Below are 20,404 nucleotides of genomic sequence, written 5' to 3' on the forward strand. Positions count from 1 at the left end.
TTGACCTATCTTGTTTTTCACATCGATTTAAATTGTGCCATATTTAAAAATACAAAAAATACATTTGTTGTTATCAACATGAAGTGCATTAAACATTTTACTTCGCTAAAGTTTTCCCAACTGCGTTTGTGAAATAACTGCAGGGGGTTTGTGAGTTTAATCAAAACCTATCATAAAATAGTTCAATTAAAACAAATCATTTTAAAATGAATCAAAATAAAACATTAAAATTAAATATTTTATTTGTTTACCTGGATGTCATGTGACCATTAACCAATGTCAGAGAACCGTGTGAATTTGTGTATTTTAATGTGTTTAAATGACAAGCGCCTTCCAAAGTAATAGCTGCCATGTATTGTTAATCAAAACACAACACATTCTTGAACAATATAGAGTCCCCAAAACAACCAAAAACTTGATAAAAATGTAGCAGAATGAATTCGTCATAAAGAGTCTGCTCGTCACAGGATGGTTTCGAGATCAGATTAGACTGACTGATTCTGTATTTATTAAGAGAACACAACCTGTTTGGGAAGGAAATGAGGTCCTCTTTTAAAGCATCACCAAACAGCACAATGCTGTTGAGATTTCAGATGAAGTCATAAGCGATGAGTCTTCATTGCGGGTCTCGACAACCTCAAGTGACCTCATAAATCACTGAACGTGGAGTGACCCCGGCCCATGCAGATTCCTGATCTCTTTCTCATCCTCCTTAATGTGACAGACATATGAAACCCAGCCCATGAAGCACGCGTCTGCGTGTCCCCGGGGACCAATTTAAGAGGCGCACGCGTTCGCTGCATGGCCTCTTCCTCTATTTCAAATGAAATCCTGTGCTTAATGCCAACGGTTGCCAAGGTGACAGTGATGCCACCATCTGTCACGCAGCCTATTCAGTGCAGCCCAGCAGCATTTCTCTTTAATGAAGGAGTGTATTTTTTAATTATACAATACAGATGAAATACAGAATAAGCCTACTGTGCAATGGACAACTGCTGTTTATATATATATGTATATATATATATATATATATATTTTTTTTTTTGTAAATTCAGTGGTCAAATGCTGTTTTCCACAAAACTGGAAGACTTTCTGAGTTTATAAGCTGTAGGCTATTTTAGGAAAATTTAAAAGATGAAACTTTAAATGAAATTACCTGATATTTTATATTCCCTATGCCTGTGAGGAGGTCTCTGTTTCTGTATTATGCATCTCAAGACGTATTTAATGAGGCAGAATATCACTGAAGCAATTCCTCAAGAAATACAGAAACTTCAGAAATGATAACAACTGTAACATATACTGTTTAAGAGCTTTATTAATTATTCAGCTGTAAATAAAATACCAGGAGGAACCCGGCCCTCAGATAAAGCACATGTCTGATGGTGTAGAGTACTGTCGCCCCCTGTCTGCTGGGAGACTGAGACCGAGTTTTGTTGCTCCTTTTCTGTATTTTATTTTATTCAATGCTGAGGAACAAAATCAGGCTTAGAAATTTCAATTGTAATAATAATAATAATAATAATAATAGCTTAAAATGGTTACAAAACATGAAATGGACAAAATAAAAAAAACATGGAAATGATGGCTATCAAAAAGTAAGTACTCTTTCAATAATGAGAAGAGAATAAAAAACGTAAAATATAAAAACGTGACAAACCTTTTAATAATTATAAAACGTGTGGAAAAAAAAATGCACACGCTTCTATCCTCAAATATAACATTTTCATTAGTTAAATTCACATCAAATGTTAATAAATATATATATATATAATAATAACAACAGCGTTGAATTAACTTCCAATCTGATGTATTTACAGCTTTAGCTGAATGATTAGATCAGTCCATATACTAACGCCTTTTACATTAAAGTCTCCAGCTTCCCGTTTGAGTGTTTTGAGTTCAGTTTCTGTCTCCTCTTTTAATGCTGGCCCTGAATGTAATAAATCTTTGAATCGACCAGTCAGTGCATTAAAGTTGACCGGCTCATCTGAAGTCAGCACCCACTGACTCTCCAAGACTTCATACTCCAAGCAGGACGCCCAGTGTTTCAAAACCCCCCAGTACGCCTGCTTAAACTCGCAGGACTGTCGGGAGAGGACCGCGCAAAGCCCGGGGGACAGACATCTGCACGCTTCACTCAGACCCCCCTCGCGCTCGCGCAGCCAGGCGAGGACACAGCGCTGAGTGACGGAGTTCGGCTCGTCATCGGGGGAATGGAACGCAGCCGCTATGACGTCACAGAGGCTCTCCGGTTTTCCCGCGCTGTCTTGAAGGATGGAGTCCAGCAGCGTTCTCGCGTACTCCTCGTTACCAGAGCGACTCAGCACAGAGTTCAAGAGCTTCCCCAGCAGTCTGCCTCTGACCGCTGCTTCAGCCTGTACCCCAGCATGGCCCGTCCTGTCCAGCGTGCGGCACAACAGGTTAAACGCTGCTTTGCACGCAATGAGGCTGTTTTGGTCAAATTGGGATTCCCGTGCTAAAAGCATCTGGATGACGGAGTTGGGTGCGCAGGGGTTTCTGAGTAAATGAACGAGCAGCGTGTGCTGACAGTGAGCCAGTTCAGAGAACGTGACCGGAGAGCACGACGGCAGAGTTTCCCGCAGGCGCCTGTTGGTGTCGCTCAGACCGGCCTCGAGCGCGGAGCGCACCGTAGGGTTGGACTGGAAGCGGGAGTGCAGCTGCTCGCAGTACTCAGCCCACTGAAACGCCCGGAGCGCGGTGTCACGGTCCCACTCACCGACGCGGTCCGTCTGAGACACGGCCAGCAGCTCCAGGATGTTGGTCAGGTGTCTCAGCACAGCCTCCATGAGACTCGCTCCCCACCGCGTTTAGCTAAACATAAACAAATCAGCGTGCGCACGGGACGATCTTCTGACTCTGTCAGCGTGCTTCGGTCCTCATTCGCTATTGGCTGGAGCGCGCGCGACGTCACTTTTTCCGCGGCACGGAACTTCAGTGGCAGTATTTCAAAATAAAAGACATGAAATTGCGTTTTAAACAACTGGCTTTTAGTTATCTTTTACGCAAAACGAGCTATAGCAAAACAATACTCGATCAAAATAGCTTACTGAACGCATGATGAAACGTATAAATAGATTCTCATTTTACAAATTAAAGTGCTTTGCAAGTTTTGTAGACTAATTTTATTTTACTTTTTTTTTATCAGTAAATAAATAAATAATAAAATAAAACGTTTTTTTTTTTATTACCCTTTTTTCCCCGATCAGTTAAGTCCCCCTCTTTCTACTACGGGTCTAGTTTTATATTGTTGTGCAGCTCCATATGACTCGCGCAGATAAAGACGCGTCGCGTCGCGTCGCGTCGCTCAGGGAGGCGGTGAGATTGCGAGATGTGTCCATCGCAGGAGCGCACTTTGAACTGAGACCCGCAATAACAGTCGGGTCTTTGAGGCTCAGTGTCACGGTGAACAACAGTCTGAGCACCCTGTGCTGAGAAAAGCATGAATTCATTGGAAACGACCGTCTACTGTTGAAGAACTGACCGCAGACAGAACATTCTGGAGGGTAAGTGTATACTTTTGGGAATGCAAAATGTTTTTTCCATAGATAGATGGATATATAGATCTTAATGAAATAAGATAGGTATGAAATAAATATTCTTAAAAAAAAAAAAACTAAAACGTAATAACTTGCAATTTTATTTTATTATTTATTTTTATTTTTTTTAATGTTCCTTCAAGTTGGCAAAATGTTTATTTTTGCTGAAATTGTTTTGGGGGAATGCATTTTATATTTTAGATGCATCTGTACAAAGCAGTCTGTTTTTGTGGTTTCTCTTTGTGTCAGAAATAGCTCATGAAAGCACCAGCAGCTTTGAAATATTACTACAGCCATAAAATGTCAAGCATGCCCACTTGAAAACAGAAAATAAAAGTTTTTCTCCTCAGACTGCTGAAAGTATTTGAGTTTTTCTCTCATATGAGCTGCCTCAGTAAAATGGGTGCATTTAAAACTAACAGTTAAAGTGTGTAATAGCTTGTAAACATAATTAAAGCCAGGGTAATACATGAAAAATGAAGTAACTGGATTGTGCAGGCAACTAGACCAAATCTTTGCTTAATATACTTTGAACTGAACTTGCATGCAAAAGGCCAAAATTCTGATTGTATTTAGATAATGTGAGATGTGTTGATGATCACTGCGTTATACAGTAGTCCTGTGTGCACATGGTTTACCCTTCACTGTCCTTTAAGGACAGAATACAATGTGTGTCCTCTGCTTTTTGAACATGACAAAGCATTGAGGATCAAATAACTGCAACAGAATCAGATATGCGAGCTGAAGTATTATCAGTTATAATTTCTGCATTAGTCAAAGTCAGCGTTTATGGTTTATGGATGGAAAATGCACACAACATATGGAGGACACCTACTGCCTTTCACTCCTCTGTCGCTACTGTTTGCTAGAAAAATATTGACTGTGAAATAATATTACGTTGTTTAATATAATCGTCCCAGCTAAAGGTTTGAGTGTGTCACACTGTACACTGACCTTTGATTTCTACCATATGTGCCCAATATGTGTGTTCATATGTGTGGTGTTGAATGCACTGTAAATGTCCCCTCCATCTGTGAACTCTGCAGGTTTGTGTTTGCTGAGCGTCAGTTTCCAGGTGTCATGTGTCAGGAATGTATGTCTGCTTTTGAATTTTAATTTATTTATTTATTTTTAAGATTCACTTGGAAGAAAATCTATCTGAGTGGTTCTTGTCCGGAAAACCAGACATTATCAGTACAGTGTTCTGAGTGGCTACTTGATGATCAGTGGAACAAAGGAGAGATCATAATAAAGAAAAGGAAACATCTTTTAAAAAGTACTGCACGTGTCAAGTTCTTAGACATTCTTTGCATGTTTGTTAGATTTTAATAAAAAAATAGTGCTGTCAAGCGGTTAATCGCATCCAAAATAAAAGTTTATGTTTACATAATATATGTGAGTATACTGTGTGTATATATATATATATATATATATATATATATATATATATATATATATATATATATATATATATATATAATATGTATATGTGTATATAAACACATGCATGTATATATTTAAGAAAAATGTTGTTTATATATTAAATATATAAGAATATGATTATATAAATGTATAAACAAATATTTTCAAGCTATATACTGTATGTGTGTGTATGTATATATATACATAAACATACACACAGTACACATACATATATAATATAAACAAAAACTGGTAACACTTTACAATAAGGTTCATTAGTTAACAACATTAGTAAACACAAACTAACAATGAACACTACTTCTACAGCATGTATTAATCTTAGTTAATGTTAATTTCAGCATTTACTAATGCATTATTAAAATCAGAAGTTAGGTTTAACATTAGTTAATGCACTGTGAGCTAACATGAACAAAAAATGAACAATTGTATTTTCATTAACTAACATTAACAAAGATGAATAAATAGTGTACTAAATTAATTGTTCATTGTTTGTTCATGTTAGTTAATACATAAATGAATGTAAATAAATGACACCTTATTGTAAAGTGTTACCCAAAAACCTTTATTTTGGTTGCGATTAATCACGATTAATCGTTTGACAGCACTAATACAAATAAAATATTTTTATTCTATCTATTATTCAAACTGATTTTATGATTATGATTTTTTTACTGATAATTTTCATAATTAATTGTTAATTCTTAAATATAAAATTTTAAGGAGACATTTTACTAGCCATGCCTTATCATAAAAATACGAAAAATATTATTCAAATATTTCATTCAAAATATATACATTTTTATCAAATTTGTTGATTAAAAGATTATGCCAAACTGCAAACAAGAATGCCATTCTTTTAATGAGGATTTTTTTCTTTGTTATGATAAAATGGTTCCATCACCCAGCGTTTTATGTTACAAATAAATAATAAACAAATAAATAAATAATTAATTAATGGGATTTTAAGTCAGAAATTATATTGTTGTTCCTCACGGAAAATATGTAATCAGGTCAATGCTTGTATGAAGTGCATTTTTAATGCATTGTGAATAAATTAACAGATACATGCAATAATGAGTGCTATGTCATTGACCCTTGTCCGATGTGGTTGCTAAAGCAGGTTCAAGAAAGGTACATCTTTGTACCTTATTTACTCCTAAAGGTTGCATATCAATACCTTAACGGTACATGTAAGTTCTAGCGCTAGAGTGTTCTGTAGGTTTGTTCGGGGGTTCTGGGAGGTTTCTTGGTTGCTCGCGTATTGCCAACTCTTAAGTCCCTGTGATATTCAGGTCTCTAGATGTGTCTTGGCTCCCTCCTTCAATGTAACCGTACTGAATTTATCAGATCCGTTTTATTGTCTGCCAGATCTGATTGCTTCGAAATATAATAAAGATGCAGGCACCACTAATAAGGTCATTCTCACGTTCTTTCGTATCAGCTTTCTCACTTAACACCCAATGAACACTGAATCTGTCTGGGAAATATTAAGAGCAGACAGACAGCTCTGATATTATTAGTGGACTGCTGTTCACATTGCCTTTGTCCATATGGGACAGCGTGTCCTCTTTTTTTTATTGTTTAGAGAGCCAGTAACACCTCTTTCATTTCTCTGGTTTCTTTTTCTCTCAACCTTTTCCAGCACAGGAGCTCTTTCAGAAAGAGAAAGAAAGAAGAGGTTTGGCTTTATCTGATAGACGTTTGGCAGGTAAAGTGAACTCTGGCGTACTATTTTGTGGAACAAGGAAAATATACAGATTGACTTTCAGTTCGCCTTCGCCTGCCAGCCATTCAGAGCCCACCGCAACAATGTGGCGATTGTTGGAGTCCCAGGTTCATTCCCAGGTTGCTTAGTGGGCTACAGGAGAGCAGAACTTAGGAAGAGGTCCTGTTCTGCATCACTGAAGATATTTATACTTCTCAGAACTCATAACTTCTCTCTAGTTCCTTGCATGAATTATGGGTAAAGGGAAATCCCTCGCAATGCTGGCTAGCATCACCTATCACCAATGTTCATTTGTAAAACACCAAGCCACTGCTTTTAATGCGTTCTAACTCTGGAACAAAACTTCAAACAGCAATGATATAAAGTAACAAGCTTTTCCGAGGGATGTTTTACCTTCAGAAGAACCAGATTAACCTGTTTGATCAGCAGGATTCTCTAGAATTACAAGAGAATGCACTACCTTCGTCACTGAAATTCAACTGGATTCTTGCACATTCCTCTGCAAATAGCATCAGGTTGTTACAGAGAAATAAAACTGCCTTTGACAAACAAGCAAATGCTCCTTTAACAACCAGAGCTGTTATAATAAAGAGACACATGTCTGGACATCCTGATGATAACCATATTAAAGAATGTTGTAAATGAATCGCTTGTACTGTGGACAAAGGATGGGGGTAAAACCAACATAATTTGATTAGGTAATGATCATGACACCTTTTTTGCATTTTAGCATTGGTGTCTGTGATGAAACGTTTTAGCAGTTGCAGCTTTTTCATGAACGCTGGCTTTGTGAAGTTCTCTAGGTTTGGTTTTTGTGGAAACAGGGTCAAGTTTGAGGTTTGCTGTCACTTTTGCTGCAGTGGTTGTGTGCTGTTTGGACACAATCCTTCTTATTGTTCGACGGTCCCTATCATTCACTTTCAATTTTCACTCACTATTCTTCTTTGCAGATGATGTCCTGCCAAGTCCAATCATAATTTTAAAGACTGTTGTTTTTAGGAAAACACCAAACAAGATAGATGACACTCTAAGATGCTTGGATTATTTATGTGACAAAATGTTATCTAATGAATTACAACTAATTCATTGGGAAGAGCATGGTCATTTGTGTAAAGAGCCTTTGGGTCAGAAAAGAATCACACTAGAGCAGGACCGGAGAGAAGCCACACAGTGTGTGTCTGTTCTGTCTTAAAAAAAAAAAAGAGAGAGTGAATATGATATCACAGGACAGAGAAGATAGAGCCTGGAGCTGGACTGTGATGAGAAGATCGGTATAGAGGATAAGAGTCTACTTTGAAACAACAGAAAGGGCTTGAGTGATCAGATGACGTTTGTGCTCTGTGGGAAAAGAAAATAATTCATTTGAGGGATTTAGTCAAAACCAAAAAGTTAAAGTCAAAGTTAATGTTATTTAGTTGTACTGATGTAGATGTTCCTCTCTGTTTTCTGAAGCATGTTCAGTCCTCTGAGCGGTAAGCAGCAGCCGGCTGGGCCGGGCCTCACAGATCTGCAGCAGTACAGTCAGTGGCTGGCCAGCAGACATGAGGCCAGTTTGCTGCCCATGAAGGAAGACCTGGCGCTCTGGCTCTCTAGCATGCTGGGTAAGTCAAGCTGCTCCTGCCTCAATGCCTTAACAGTTCCTGTATCTTTCATATCAGTGATTCTCTGTTAAATTGCTACAAGAAAGTATATGTTCTGAGTTAAGATCGGGAAAAACAAAAAAAAAAACAATGCTATATAACAGCAATGCATATATGCAACATTGAAAAGCAATAGGAAAATGCTTCATAAGTCTTTTGTTTCTGATGTCAACGGTCGTTGATCAAATTAAACCATGTTTTGCCAAATTCATCTGTCATTTAGTCATATGGCTAATTAATGCTAATACTATATAGGTTGGTAATAATACTGTGCTTCTGCTGAAATAAACTAGTGTGTGGGATACTGTTTTATTGGTAGCACTTCCTTTTACATTCATATTCCGCATGCACATACTATTAGCAATTACAATAACAGGGTAATAACTAGGCCTAAACCAGTGAAATTAAAAAAAAAAAAAAAAAAAAAAAGATATTTAAACATTGAACACTACATTGTGTAGTGGGGGAGCAATGTAAGACTTCACTGCTTTCCTAGCAATAAGAAGAGGAGAAAAGTATGGGAAGATGCCTGTGGACGGATAAAACTTCCTAAAGACCCGCTTCTTTTTTCTCTCCACTTTAGCCCTGATGCCTTTTAGTCTTTTATAGACCACAGCTAGTGAAAGAGCTTACAAACGGCTGAGACAAGAAACACTAGATGCCATCTTTAGGACGTAAACATGCCGGCGCTAATCATGACGTGCGGCCGCTAGAGGACTTTCTCAGCGCGGATTTCCCTCGATATCTGGGGCGTTTAGACTCCTTGTGGGGAAAAATCCATGGTTTAAGCCTGTGCTTATATCCATCGCCACCTGTAAGCCCTTTCAGTAGCTGTGGTCATCATATCAGTATTTTATTACGAGTTGTGTTGTGGTAAAAATAGCAACAGGTAGCTAGTAGCTCACCGAGTTCAACCATTTTACGTCATCAGAATAATGCTGCCCCCCCCCCATAGTCCAAAATATGTATAAAACGATGTGATTTTTTTTTTTTAAATAACAAATCTTTGATGGGTTGTCTACTACATATTTCAATAAGAGGCATCATTTACGTTATATTAAGCCATACAAGTCTTAATACCCAGGGATCCATTTAAAGTACAGTAACATATTTTATTTTATTTTTTGTGTTCTATTTGCAGTGTGTCCAGTTGTGATTTGGAACTGTAATTCAATTAATAATACAATATTGGATTTTCATGTGTAAATTTTCATAAGGTTGACTAATGCATGAGGTGTGCAACAAGGCTATGTGCTAAGGCCTTCTTCATTCTGCTGGTGTATTCTGTTCATGGTGGAGAGGAAATGTTTAAATTCATGTTTCATTATTTGCATAGGTTGCTTAGGGCACATCCAGCTGTGCTCTGTTTATCTTTTGTATATTATCATTTCTTCATATCAAATAATTTAATTTAAGCTGATATCGATAAGTTTAAGCCCTTAAAACATGCATTCCTTAATGTGCCATACATTTCTTTAATGTTTTGATTTTAAATAATGTGATAGTTTTATTTTATTTATTTTTTATTTTTCTTTGATTAATGTAATCGACTTATGTGCATGTGCAGGCATGACTGCATGTGTCCATGTTTTATTTTCCAACATTTCCCAGCATTAATCAGATTCTGAACACCACTCACCATTTCAACTACGAGACAAATTATGAAGAGAGAAGAATGGTAGTGTGTCGTGGCCCTGGCTTCGGTTCTGTGTGTGTGTGTGTGTGGATGAAGGGGGATGTCTATGGAATTTCTGGCAGCTCTCAGGCCGTGAACAGCCAGCTGAAACCAGGGCTTTGTCTTTGGTCTGCCTGGAGCAAAAGGAAGCCAGGAGCCGCAGTGGGCCACATAGGGGCTTCATATTCAACCACATACCAACCACTAGTTCCCTATCCAGATTGTCCATACTCTTTAGTGGCTTATGCCTGTCTCTGTGTTGTTTTTTTAGACAAATAGCTGCTCAGATGTCTGAAACTGATCTGTGTTACAGGAACACAATTTGACCATTTGCTGAAGCCACTTGTTTACATGAAACATACACTGGCTTTTTGTTGCTTTCTAATATTGTTAGTTTACTATTTTTTGTCTTGAATTTTTGTTGCACTTTTTATTTACTAGTGGTGTTTGGAGCTAAAAAGCACAATTTATTATACCGTTGATGTCATATTTTATTGTTGATGTTAATGAAATGTAATCATGAAATCAAATGAAATGACAACCAGTTTAGGAAATTTAATTCTAAGCAGATAGGACTTGAAGACTTTTGTCAAGCTAATAATCATTTAGTACCATGATAAATCAAATTTCCCTTCATCTTTTAACATATAAGAGGTCTTTGTATCATTAAATCACCCTACAAGCTTAAAACATATTTCTCACTACAAATAAATAAATACAAATATACATAACATAAAATGTAACCAAGTTACAAAAATTATCTTTTTTTTTTTTTTTTGGATATCACAGATAGATTCTGATGTCTCAGGCGAATACATTTGGATATGACTGCCATATGAGCAAGTCATCGACAAATAGATTTACATCATCACATCATAGGCCCCACCCACTGGCATTTACTCGCTTAATGGCTGATACAAGTCTAGATGCGAGTGTTGCATCATTTCGCTTCAAATTCAAATAGAACTCATTATAATTACTGACACTGTCTACACTAGATACAGTATACACTTGCCTGTTCAATTTCTCCAAACGCTTGAGCTACTCCCGACAACAGGACAAATGGAAGAGTTAAGCAACGTTCACTTTGACACATATGGTTTAAACAGTATGTTTGCATCTCTATACAGACTTCATTGTCAGAAAAAGTGGAACAATTTCAGATAGCATCGGAGGACTATTTGTTTGTTTCGAGCATTCGATTGCAGATTGTTTTGTAAATGAGGCACACTGTAATAGAGAGTTTGCAAAGAAACATTTGTTGAAAGAGCCCTCTTTCAACAAATTGGATCTGACAGCAGCTGCGTTGCAAACCATAAATAAACATTTTATAGCCTGTTGTCTATAAATGATACAGTAGCTTTATATAAATAATGTATTTGAAAAACTCACGTGCAGTATGATGATGTGTTAGCCACAGAAGTCACAGAAGGTCATTGCTGAAAGGGGTGCCTGTTCACAGAGTGCTGTATCAAAGCATATTAAATGCAAAGTTGACTGGAAGGAAGAAATTGGGTAGGAAAAGGTGCACAAGCAACAGGGATGACCGCAAGCTTGAAAATACTGTCAAACAAAACCAATTCAAACACTTGGAAGAGCTTCACAAGGAGTGGACTGAAGCTGGAGTCAGTGCATCAGGAGTCACCACGCTCAGACGTCTTCAGGAAAAGGGCTACCAAGCCACTTCTGAACCAGAGACAACATCAGAAGCATCTTACCTGGGCTGTGGAGAAATAGAACTGGACTGTTGCTCAGTGGTCCACAGTCCTCATTTCAGATAAAAGTAAATTTTGCATTTCATTTGGAAATCAAGGTCTGGAGTCTGGAGGAAGACTGCAGAGGCACATAATCCAAGCTGCTTGAAGTCCAGCTTGACTTCTTGAAGTTTCTGAAGTCAGTGATGCTTTGGGTGCCGTGACATCTGCTGGTGTTGGTCCATTGTGTTTTGTCAAGTCCAAAGTCAATGCACCCATCTACCAGGAGATTTTGGAGCACTTTATGCTTCCATCTGCTGACAAGCTTTATGGAGATGATTTCCTTTTCCAGCAGGACTTTAGCACCTGCCCACAGAGCCAAAACCACTTCCAAGTGGTTTGCAGACCATGATATTACTGTGCTTGATTGGCCAGCCAACGTACCTGACCTGAACCTCATATGGAATCTATGGGATATTTTCAAGAGAAAGATGAGAAACAGTCGATCCAACAATACAGACGAGCTGAAGGCTCAATAGTGCCTCAGCAGTGCCACAGGCTGATCGCTTCTTGATTGATCTTAGGAAATATTCTAATATTTTGAGATGCTGAATTTTTGACTTTCATGAGCTGTGAGCTCTAATCATCAAAATTAAAACAAACAAAAAAAACCCTGAAACGTTTTACTTTACATGTAATGAATCTATAATATATGAAAGTTTCACTTTTTGAAATTAGTTACAAAAAATAATGAATTTTTCACAATATTCTAATTTTTGAGATGCACCTCTTTGTGTATGTGTGTGTGTGTATATATATATATATATATATATATATATATATATATATATATATATATATATATATATATATATATATATAATACAGTGCACACATTTTAAGTGAACCCTCAAGGTACATATTAAAAGAATATTTTAAAAAATAAATTACATGGCCCCTTTAATTTTGCCAGGACAACTGAGAAATATCAAAGTAATTGTTCACTCTCAATATGTATTACTTAAATGTCTTAGATTCTGAAGTATAGTACACTATAGGTAGTGTAGATGTTGGTTCTTTAAAAGGGGAGCAAGGGAGGCACGTTCAGAAAGGATTTCACAAGCTCTCCGTCTCCTCTGCACTGGGCTCAATTACCACATTTGGAACTCATTAAAACATCTGAACCCCCTCGACCACTGACGCCCCCTCTCTATCAAAAAAAAAATATATATATATAGTGGATGAGAAAATATGCTCTTTCCACAGATACCCCAACCCCCTGCCACCACCTCCTGTTTCACAGTGACATCATGCAGAAAGAATGATCGTCTGGAAGTCAGTAAAATGTAGCCGCCACATGTTGATCTGCGTAGAATTGAGTCTGTGTCTCTGTGTGTGTGCGTGTCTCATCTGGAATACTGTTGCAAAATAAATCAGCTGCTTCCTTCCAAAGCACTTGTCTGCTTTAGGGACTGAAATGTGTTTATCTGTGAATCATGGCTGCAACAAATGTCTGGATTTGACACAGGGTTGTGTGTCATTATTGAGAATGTATTTCAAATCTGATATGAATATTAATTGAAGAATTAAGATTAAATTAAACACAATAAAAATGTACATATATTGCTTAGTTAAAGCTTAGTTTTTGATCATATTAATTTGAGAATTTCTTTTTTATATATATATATATATATATATATCAATACATGTTATCATAATCATAACATATTGAGTATTTCCAGAATCAAGAGATGATAGAAATATTTAAAAGGTTACCTATAGAAATTAGTTTTTATATATAAATATTTCAAAAATAATTTATTTCTCTTTATTTCTCAGAATGTTATTTCTTAGTTACTACTTTATTTCTAATAATAATAATAATAATAAATAAAATTTTACCAAACCTTATTTGATATACAGATTTATTCCCAGATGCCGAAAAGTTCATTTCTGACTTGTATGCTGTAATTTGGTAATGTACCGATCAGCGTTATAAAAATAAGCTAAGTTCAATGAAGCACAATCAAACTGAAGTCTTTTGTGGGATTTTCATCTCTTTCTCTCATCTTTTCCATCAGGTGTGGAAATCACAGCCGAGAGCTTCATGGACAGGTTAGATAATGGTTTCCTGTTGTGTCAGCTGGCTGAGACGCTGCAGGAGAAGTTCAGGCAAAATGACCCCGATGTGGATTCACCAGGAAAGGTACTAATTTACTGTTATTTATTCATAAAAATAATAAATCTGAATACAAATATAAAAATAAAAATGAATAATATATCATAATATATCAAATAACATTGATATCAGTGATATGTAATAACACTGATTGTAATCGGGTGCAAATCCTCACCCCGACAAAGGAACCTGCTACTGAATTGGATAAATGTGATAGTCTGCAAAGTTGTTCATCTTCAATGCAAGTGGAATGTAAAGTTCAGACAAAACATCAGTCTGCTAAAATTATGGCCTCAATCGTGCTGTAGTTATTTTTATTTTATCATTTAAATGCAAAGCCCATTGCCTATAGCAGACAATTAGATTTCTGACATTAGTTTAATTAATTAGATTAGACATTAGTAGTCTTAATTTATTTATTGTTGAAGGCAATGAATTTGTACAAAAAGTTCTGCTTTGAAGACTGTAAAGGTCATTGCACACTGAGTCTGAAATTTTCGTCAGAATTTTTCGCACGTTAATAAATAAATACGACCTCACGTTGTGTCAATCACGTTTACACACTGCCTCTGAAACTTTCGACCGTCATAAAAATTTTGGATCAGGTTCGATTTCCTGCATTTTCGCATCCGTAACAAGCATTTTGATAGGAAAGGATGACGAATGGGGGAAAAAAAACGCAAACGAAAATTTCGGACTCAGTGTGCAAGGACCTTAACAGTGCTGCTTTGTGTGGTATGAATTTAAACTTCTTAGAGATGATTAAACCATGATACTGGCTGGAAGTCAGGTTAATCTGAATTGTTTAACCTGACTTAAATAAAAGAAAGAATATCTAGATAAATAGTCAATCTCATTATAAGGCTAGTCATCATCCTGGCCCAATGATGTTTTGGGAACTGCTTGATTTCTCTTTATGTTATGTTTTCTCAAACTTTAAAGTTTTTGCTGTAGCTCCCATTTCAGAAGTAACTCAAGTGGTCTGATTTTATGAATGGAACAATAGGTATGCTAAGCTTTATGAGATATGCTATGTTTCATATATGATAGCATTGTGACTAGCTATATCATGAATTCAGTTGCGCTTGACAGATATTTCCTAGTCATCTGTAGAGTGATTGCATGTGAACTGAACATTTGCACATTAGCATAACATTAGCACTCTTTCATTATTTTCTGCATTCAGCATGTTGCATGCATTTCCACGGCAGTAACATGAATTAATTCAGCACGGCTGCCAAAACCGGTGCATGTTTTCAGACTGAGGTTACAGAATACTGCAGTGTTTTGGTTTCAGGTGCTGGTATTGAATGCATTTTTAGTCTCTCTCTCACACAAAGACTTTTGTCTGGAATCAGGGCCGCTTGCCATTCCCTGCCAAACCTCGGCATTGTGGGACGATGAACTTTGGAAAATCACTGAGCTTTCTCATTTTAACAGAGCAGCCTAATGAAAGCTGTGACTTGTTAAGTGTTCAAAAACTCCTCCAGATGGGAAAACCATTAAGATCAGGAGATTTTTTCGATGGTAAATTAAGAAAATATTTCTGCTTGTCTTGGCCAAGAACCACCTCTTACAGATACTCAGAATGGGGCTTTCTGTTAGTTATAACTCGCTCCCATTCTAATAGAGTCCCTGAAGGAATTACACAGTAGAATTCATGGCCACAAGTTTTCACAATTGGCATATCAAAGCAATCATGAGATGTAGACCTGCATAGTACTGTATGCACTGAATATTGCCAAATTAGTTAGAGGAGAGTAGTGTAAGATCAGTCAGTGCATTTAATATGCATTTAATATGACCAGGTATTTGGACAGTGTAGTATAAACATGCCTGTAATTGAGATGTGTACATTAATAATAATAAAACTGTTTTAACTGTAAACATATTTTGCTTGTCAGAATGGCAGGTAATTTTTTTTTTTTTTTTTTCTGTCAGAGCAAATAGTTAAATATAAAATAATATTTATGCGGCCTTGTGTTGAGTTTTATTTTAGTGTCTTCAAAGTTACTATTATATACGTTGAGGTGGCAGCTCTCGACCATCATAATTTCTCTTGTGGAAGAAGGTAAGTAGCTCAGGGTCAAGGATGTCATTTCTGGGAACCCAGGATCTTTCCTCTGGGCCGTATTTTTCCGTTTGCCAAATACTTCAGAAGACCACCTCAGCGCCGGGAGTCCAGAATGTCTTCAACCGTGTACATATTTCCATGGGCCTCAATTGGTAGCAAAGGGGGTTAGTCAACAGTCCCAGGCTCTGTGGAGGAAAAAGTAACAGGTGAGTGATAGGGTTTTAGATGGGAGACGTGGAAGACAGGATGGATTCTGAAGTGCTGAGTAACTTCAACTTAAATGTGATGGGGTTAATCTGACTCTCAATCTCAAATTGGCCGGTGAATCAAGAACTCAGCTTCTTGCAGGGAAGATGTAACTGGGTGTCCTTCATTGAGAGCCATACCTTCTGCCTAGGTTGATAGGATGGTTTTGAGGTCTGCCAGACATCAGCTTGACCCTTCTGACAGCAAATGGCTCCCTGTAGATGGTTATGAGCTGAGTCCCAGACGCTTGAGGGTTCCTGGAACGAGTAGTCCACAGATGGTACCTTGGACGGTTCCCCCAGACTATGATAGCAGCAGTGGTTGGTAACCATGTAAGCACTGAAATGGGGTCAGACAGGTGCTCTGTTGACGTAGGGAGTTCTGTGCATACTCTGCCCAGACAATGAACTGACTTCAGGTGTTCTGGTGACGATGGCAGAAGGTTCAGAGATAGTGGCGGATCTCTTGGACCTTCCATTCCATCTGCCAATTCAACTGCGATTAACCTGAAGATAAAGTCACAGTGAAATCAAGGAGCTTAAAGAAACCCTTCCAAACTCTGGAAATGAATTGTAGACTGCAGCCAGAGACAATGTCTTCCGGAAGGCTGAAGTAATGGAAGACGTGGTTGAGGGCAGTTTGGATTGAACAGAGGATGGAGCTTGCCTGATGGTAGGTGGCAAAGAGTCTTCAGGATAGCACAGACCTTACATCCTCTCACAAACCTTCTGATGTCTCTTGTCGTGTTCGCCCACCAGAAACAATTTCATAATAGAGAGAGGGTTTGAGTGGCCCCAGGGTGACCAGTGCCCACTGAAGAATGTGAAGCTTGGATTAGACTGAGATGTTAGGATCTGGGAACATATTGAAGGCCATGAGGGCAGCCCGGTGGAAGATTTTTGGAAACACTGGACTCGGGTTCAGCTTCTTTCAACAGCCATATCACCCTGTCGCCCAAGACTAGTTGCACATTGAAGCTAAGCAAGGTTGAGCCTGGTCAGTAGCTGGATGGGAGACCTCCTGAGAAAACTAGGTAGCTGTTGGAAGAGGTGTTAGTGAGACCAGCAGGGTGTGATGGGGGCACTATACTGTAAAAAAACACTGTCTTTCGGATGAGACATTAAACTGAGGTCCTGACTCTCTGTGGTCATTAAAAATCCCATGGCACTTCTCATAAATAGTAGGGGTGTAACCCCAGTGTCCTGGCTAAATTCCCTCCTGGCCAATAATCCCCATCTCCGGAATTGGCTTGATCTCTCTCTCTCTCTCTCTCTCTCTCCTCTCCACCTGTAGCTGATATGTGATGAGGGCACTGGCGCCGTTGTATTGTGGCTGCCGTCGCATCATCCAGGACGGTGCTGCACACTGGTGGTTGAGAAGAGATCCCCCCCATATAATTGTAAAGCACTTTGGGTGTGCAGCAATACACAATAAAGCACTATATGAATGCCTCATTCATTCTTTCCACTGGATTGGGAGAAGAAAGCGCATAGATGGAGTTTTGGCGGCATCTCCTGCTGCTGGGAGAGCACCAATCTGACACATGTGGTGGATGCATCCACTTCGACAGTGAAGGGTTTGTCAGGGTGAGGATGGACTAGGAGCAGTGATGTGCAAAAGGCCTGCTTCAGCTTCTCAAAAGCCTTTGTGGCTGCAGGAGACCAGGACAGAGACTTGTTGACTGGTGTTGTAACCAACCAATTGGATTTCAGACTGATGAAACTGACATTTCTCCATTTTGAGATACAGATGGAAATCTCTTATTCTTTGGAGGACCTCCGCAAAGTGGTGGTAATACTGGGCCATGCTCTGGGAGTACAGTAGAATATTGTCGATGTAGACACTGATGAAACATTTAAGGTACTGCTGGAGAATCTTGTGCATAAAGTCCTGAAAAACTGAGAGGGTGTTGATAAGGCCACACGGCATGACACAGTACCAGTAGCGGTCACAAAAGCGGTCTTCCATTCATCTCCTTCACAAATTGTAGGCGCTGCAGAGGTCCGACTTGGCATAGTCTCTTGTGCTGCAAACTTGTTCTAGAGCTGCAGGGACAAGAGGAAGGGGATATCGGAATTTGACACTAATTTTGGTGAGAGCACGTTAATTGATGCAGGGCCGCAAGCCTCTGTATTTTGGCCACAAAAATGAAACTGGAATCAGCAGGGGAGGTGGATGTTTGGATGTAACCTTGCTGAAGGGCTTCCTGTTGTGAGTGACTCTTGAAGGACCAGCATCACATCCTCTTGTACCACTGTTTGAAGAATTTATCTTCCAGAATCAGGCAGTAAGTTTTAGGAGCTCATTTTTAATCAATCCTGCAAGACAGACTTTTCAGGATAGGAGATGAACTAAAATGAGCTCCCAAAACTTACTGCCAGATTCTGGAAGATAAATTCTTCAAACAGTGGTACAAGAGGATGCGATGCTGGTCCTTCAAGAGTCACTCACAACTTATCTGTCCATAAATCCTATACAAAATCAGTTTTCATGTATTTTACAACACTTCAGCATGTTATTCTTATTAAGTGAGGGCCATTTTAAAGAATTTTTTTTACCCAAGCAAAGTCTCTGAGGACCTGACACCTTGTAATTCTGGAGACTCCAGGAAGGTTGCAGTTCTGGAAAATGATGGTGCTGGAGACTAAATGGTTCCTGATGGTTTCTCACCTAATACAACTAATACTAATACACCTATACCTTAATTCTTTTGCAGTTAAGGTGTCTTTTCCTCTCCACCTGTTTTTTTCTGACCTTGCTGACCCAATGAGCATTTTGCTGCCCAGTGGTCATGCCTTAACTTTGCTAATTCTATTATTGCATTAGTATTGCATCCTTCTCATGGGCATTTAATATTTTTTTTAACTTTTATTCTTGAGTTCAATCTCTTTTTTGGCTCATTTTATCTGTAAAGGAAAAGCTGCCTAATAATTCTGCACACCTGAAATAAGAAGTTTCTGACTATCAGCCTTCATGGACAATTATATATCACTTATAAATGATTAAATACAAAATCAATAGTAGTTATTAAGATTGATGTGGTTTGGAATTGGTCAAATGTTCTTGGAAAAAAAATATGACCAGAATATCAACTTGCCTAATAATTCTGCACATAGTGTAATTCGGCTGGCTGCTTGATTTTCTAGGCCCATAGTGAGATCCCATAGGGCAGTTTGGGTCAGGCCAAGAATGATGATATCATTGGCAAGTCGAGATCGGCAAGGAAGCTTACTACCTGCTAACTGTTCAAGGTATGCCAATGTGTAGGCGGTCGATGGAGTGGCGGGCAACGAAGTCAATGACGAGAAGGAATAACATACCATGCAACCTTGTCATGCACCAGTTTTGATTGCAAAGAAATCAGTTACCCCTTGTTCCATCCATACACCGCAACGAGAGCCATGGTAAAGGTTGTGAAAAATGTCAACAAATCATGATGGAATTCCGTAAGCCTGGGCTATCTTCAATAGCATTTCATTAGCATAGTCAAATGCCTTGACAAAGTTGATGAAGTTCAGTGAGATACGTTGTTGGTATTCCAGCGATTATTTAATCACTTGATGCAGGATCGTCCACTTCGAAAGCTCGCTTGTTGATCTCTAAGGCAGGCATCAACAACTATTCAGAGGTCATTTAGAAGGACAATGAGAAATACCTTTCCAGGTACCTTATTGTGATTTATTGGATGTGAGGTGCCCCACAATGTTCTGTTCATTCAGCAAAAAAAAAAAAAAAAGATTGATTCTTGGGATGTAAGAATCGATATGGGTTCATAAAAATGATAATCGATTAAAAAATAAAAATAAAATAAAAAATCTATATTTTTAAACAACCCTTGCTTTGTTCATATTTGATCATGTTTATTGGCCTCCGCTCTCTCTGCATGAAAATAAGCATTCATCTGCTTTGTGTGTTGAACAAGAAAAGAGAACGCTTATCTGTTCTCTTCATAAATAAATAAATGCATAATCTAGCCTATATGGTTGTCCTTTAAGTTTATGATTAAAAAAAATAAATGAGAACAACAACAAAGCTATTTAAAATTATTATAGGCTTTTTATAGGGAAGCTTATTATAATAAAATAGTGCTGGTGATGATTGAGGACAGGTGACAGTGATTAGAACTCAGGGGAACGTGCTCATTGTGAAGGAGTGCCATGTGAAATT

The 20,404-nt window shown here is 38.1% G+C and overlaps 2 protein-coding genes across 2 annotated transcripts in view; one reads left to right on the forward strand and one right to left on the reverse strand.

The window, feature by feature from the left end:
- Positions 1-1,294: 1,294 nt before the first annotated feature.
- fancf (FA complementation group F) lies at positions 1,295-2,944 on the reverse strand. The gene has a single exon (XM_058767149.1). It carries the CDS (start codon positions 2,808-2,810, stop codon positions 1,815-1,817), a length of 996 nt encoding a protein of 331 aa, XP_058623132.1. The 5' UTR covers positions 2,811-2,944; the 3' UTR covers positions 1,295-1,814.
- Positions 2,945-3,283: 339 nt separating this feature from the next.
- The window catches only part of LOC131534318 (growth arrest-specific protein 2), a 41,545-nt gene continuing 24,424 nt past the window's right edge, over positions 3,284-20,404 (forward strand). The window contains exons 1-3 of the mRNA XM_058767148.1: positions 3,284-3,527; positions 8,182-8,330; positions 13,820-13,944. Coding sequence (XP_058623131.1) covers positions 8,183-8,330; positions 13,820-13,944 — 273 coding nt within the window. The 5' untranslated portion in view covers positions 3,284-3,527; position 8,182. The remainder of the gene's footprint in view (positions 3,528-8,181; positions 8,331-13,819; positions 13,945-20,404) is intronic.

This window comes from Onychostoma macrolepis, chromosome 25 (genome assembly GCF_012432095.1).
Source record: "Onychostoma macrolepis isolate SWU-2019 chromosome 25, ASM1243209v1, whole genome shotgun sequence".
In the NCBI taxonomy this organism is placed as follows: domain Eukaryota; kingdom Metazoa; phylum Chordata; class Actinopteri; order Cypriniformes; family Cyprinidae; genus Onychostoma; species Onychostoma macrolepis.

Excerpts from the sequence above, each read along its gene's own strand:
- fancf (XM_058767149.1), bottom strand. The coding sequence starts at position 2,810 with ATGGAGGCTGTGCTGAGACACCTGACCAACATCCTGGAGCTGCTGGCC.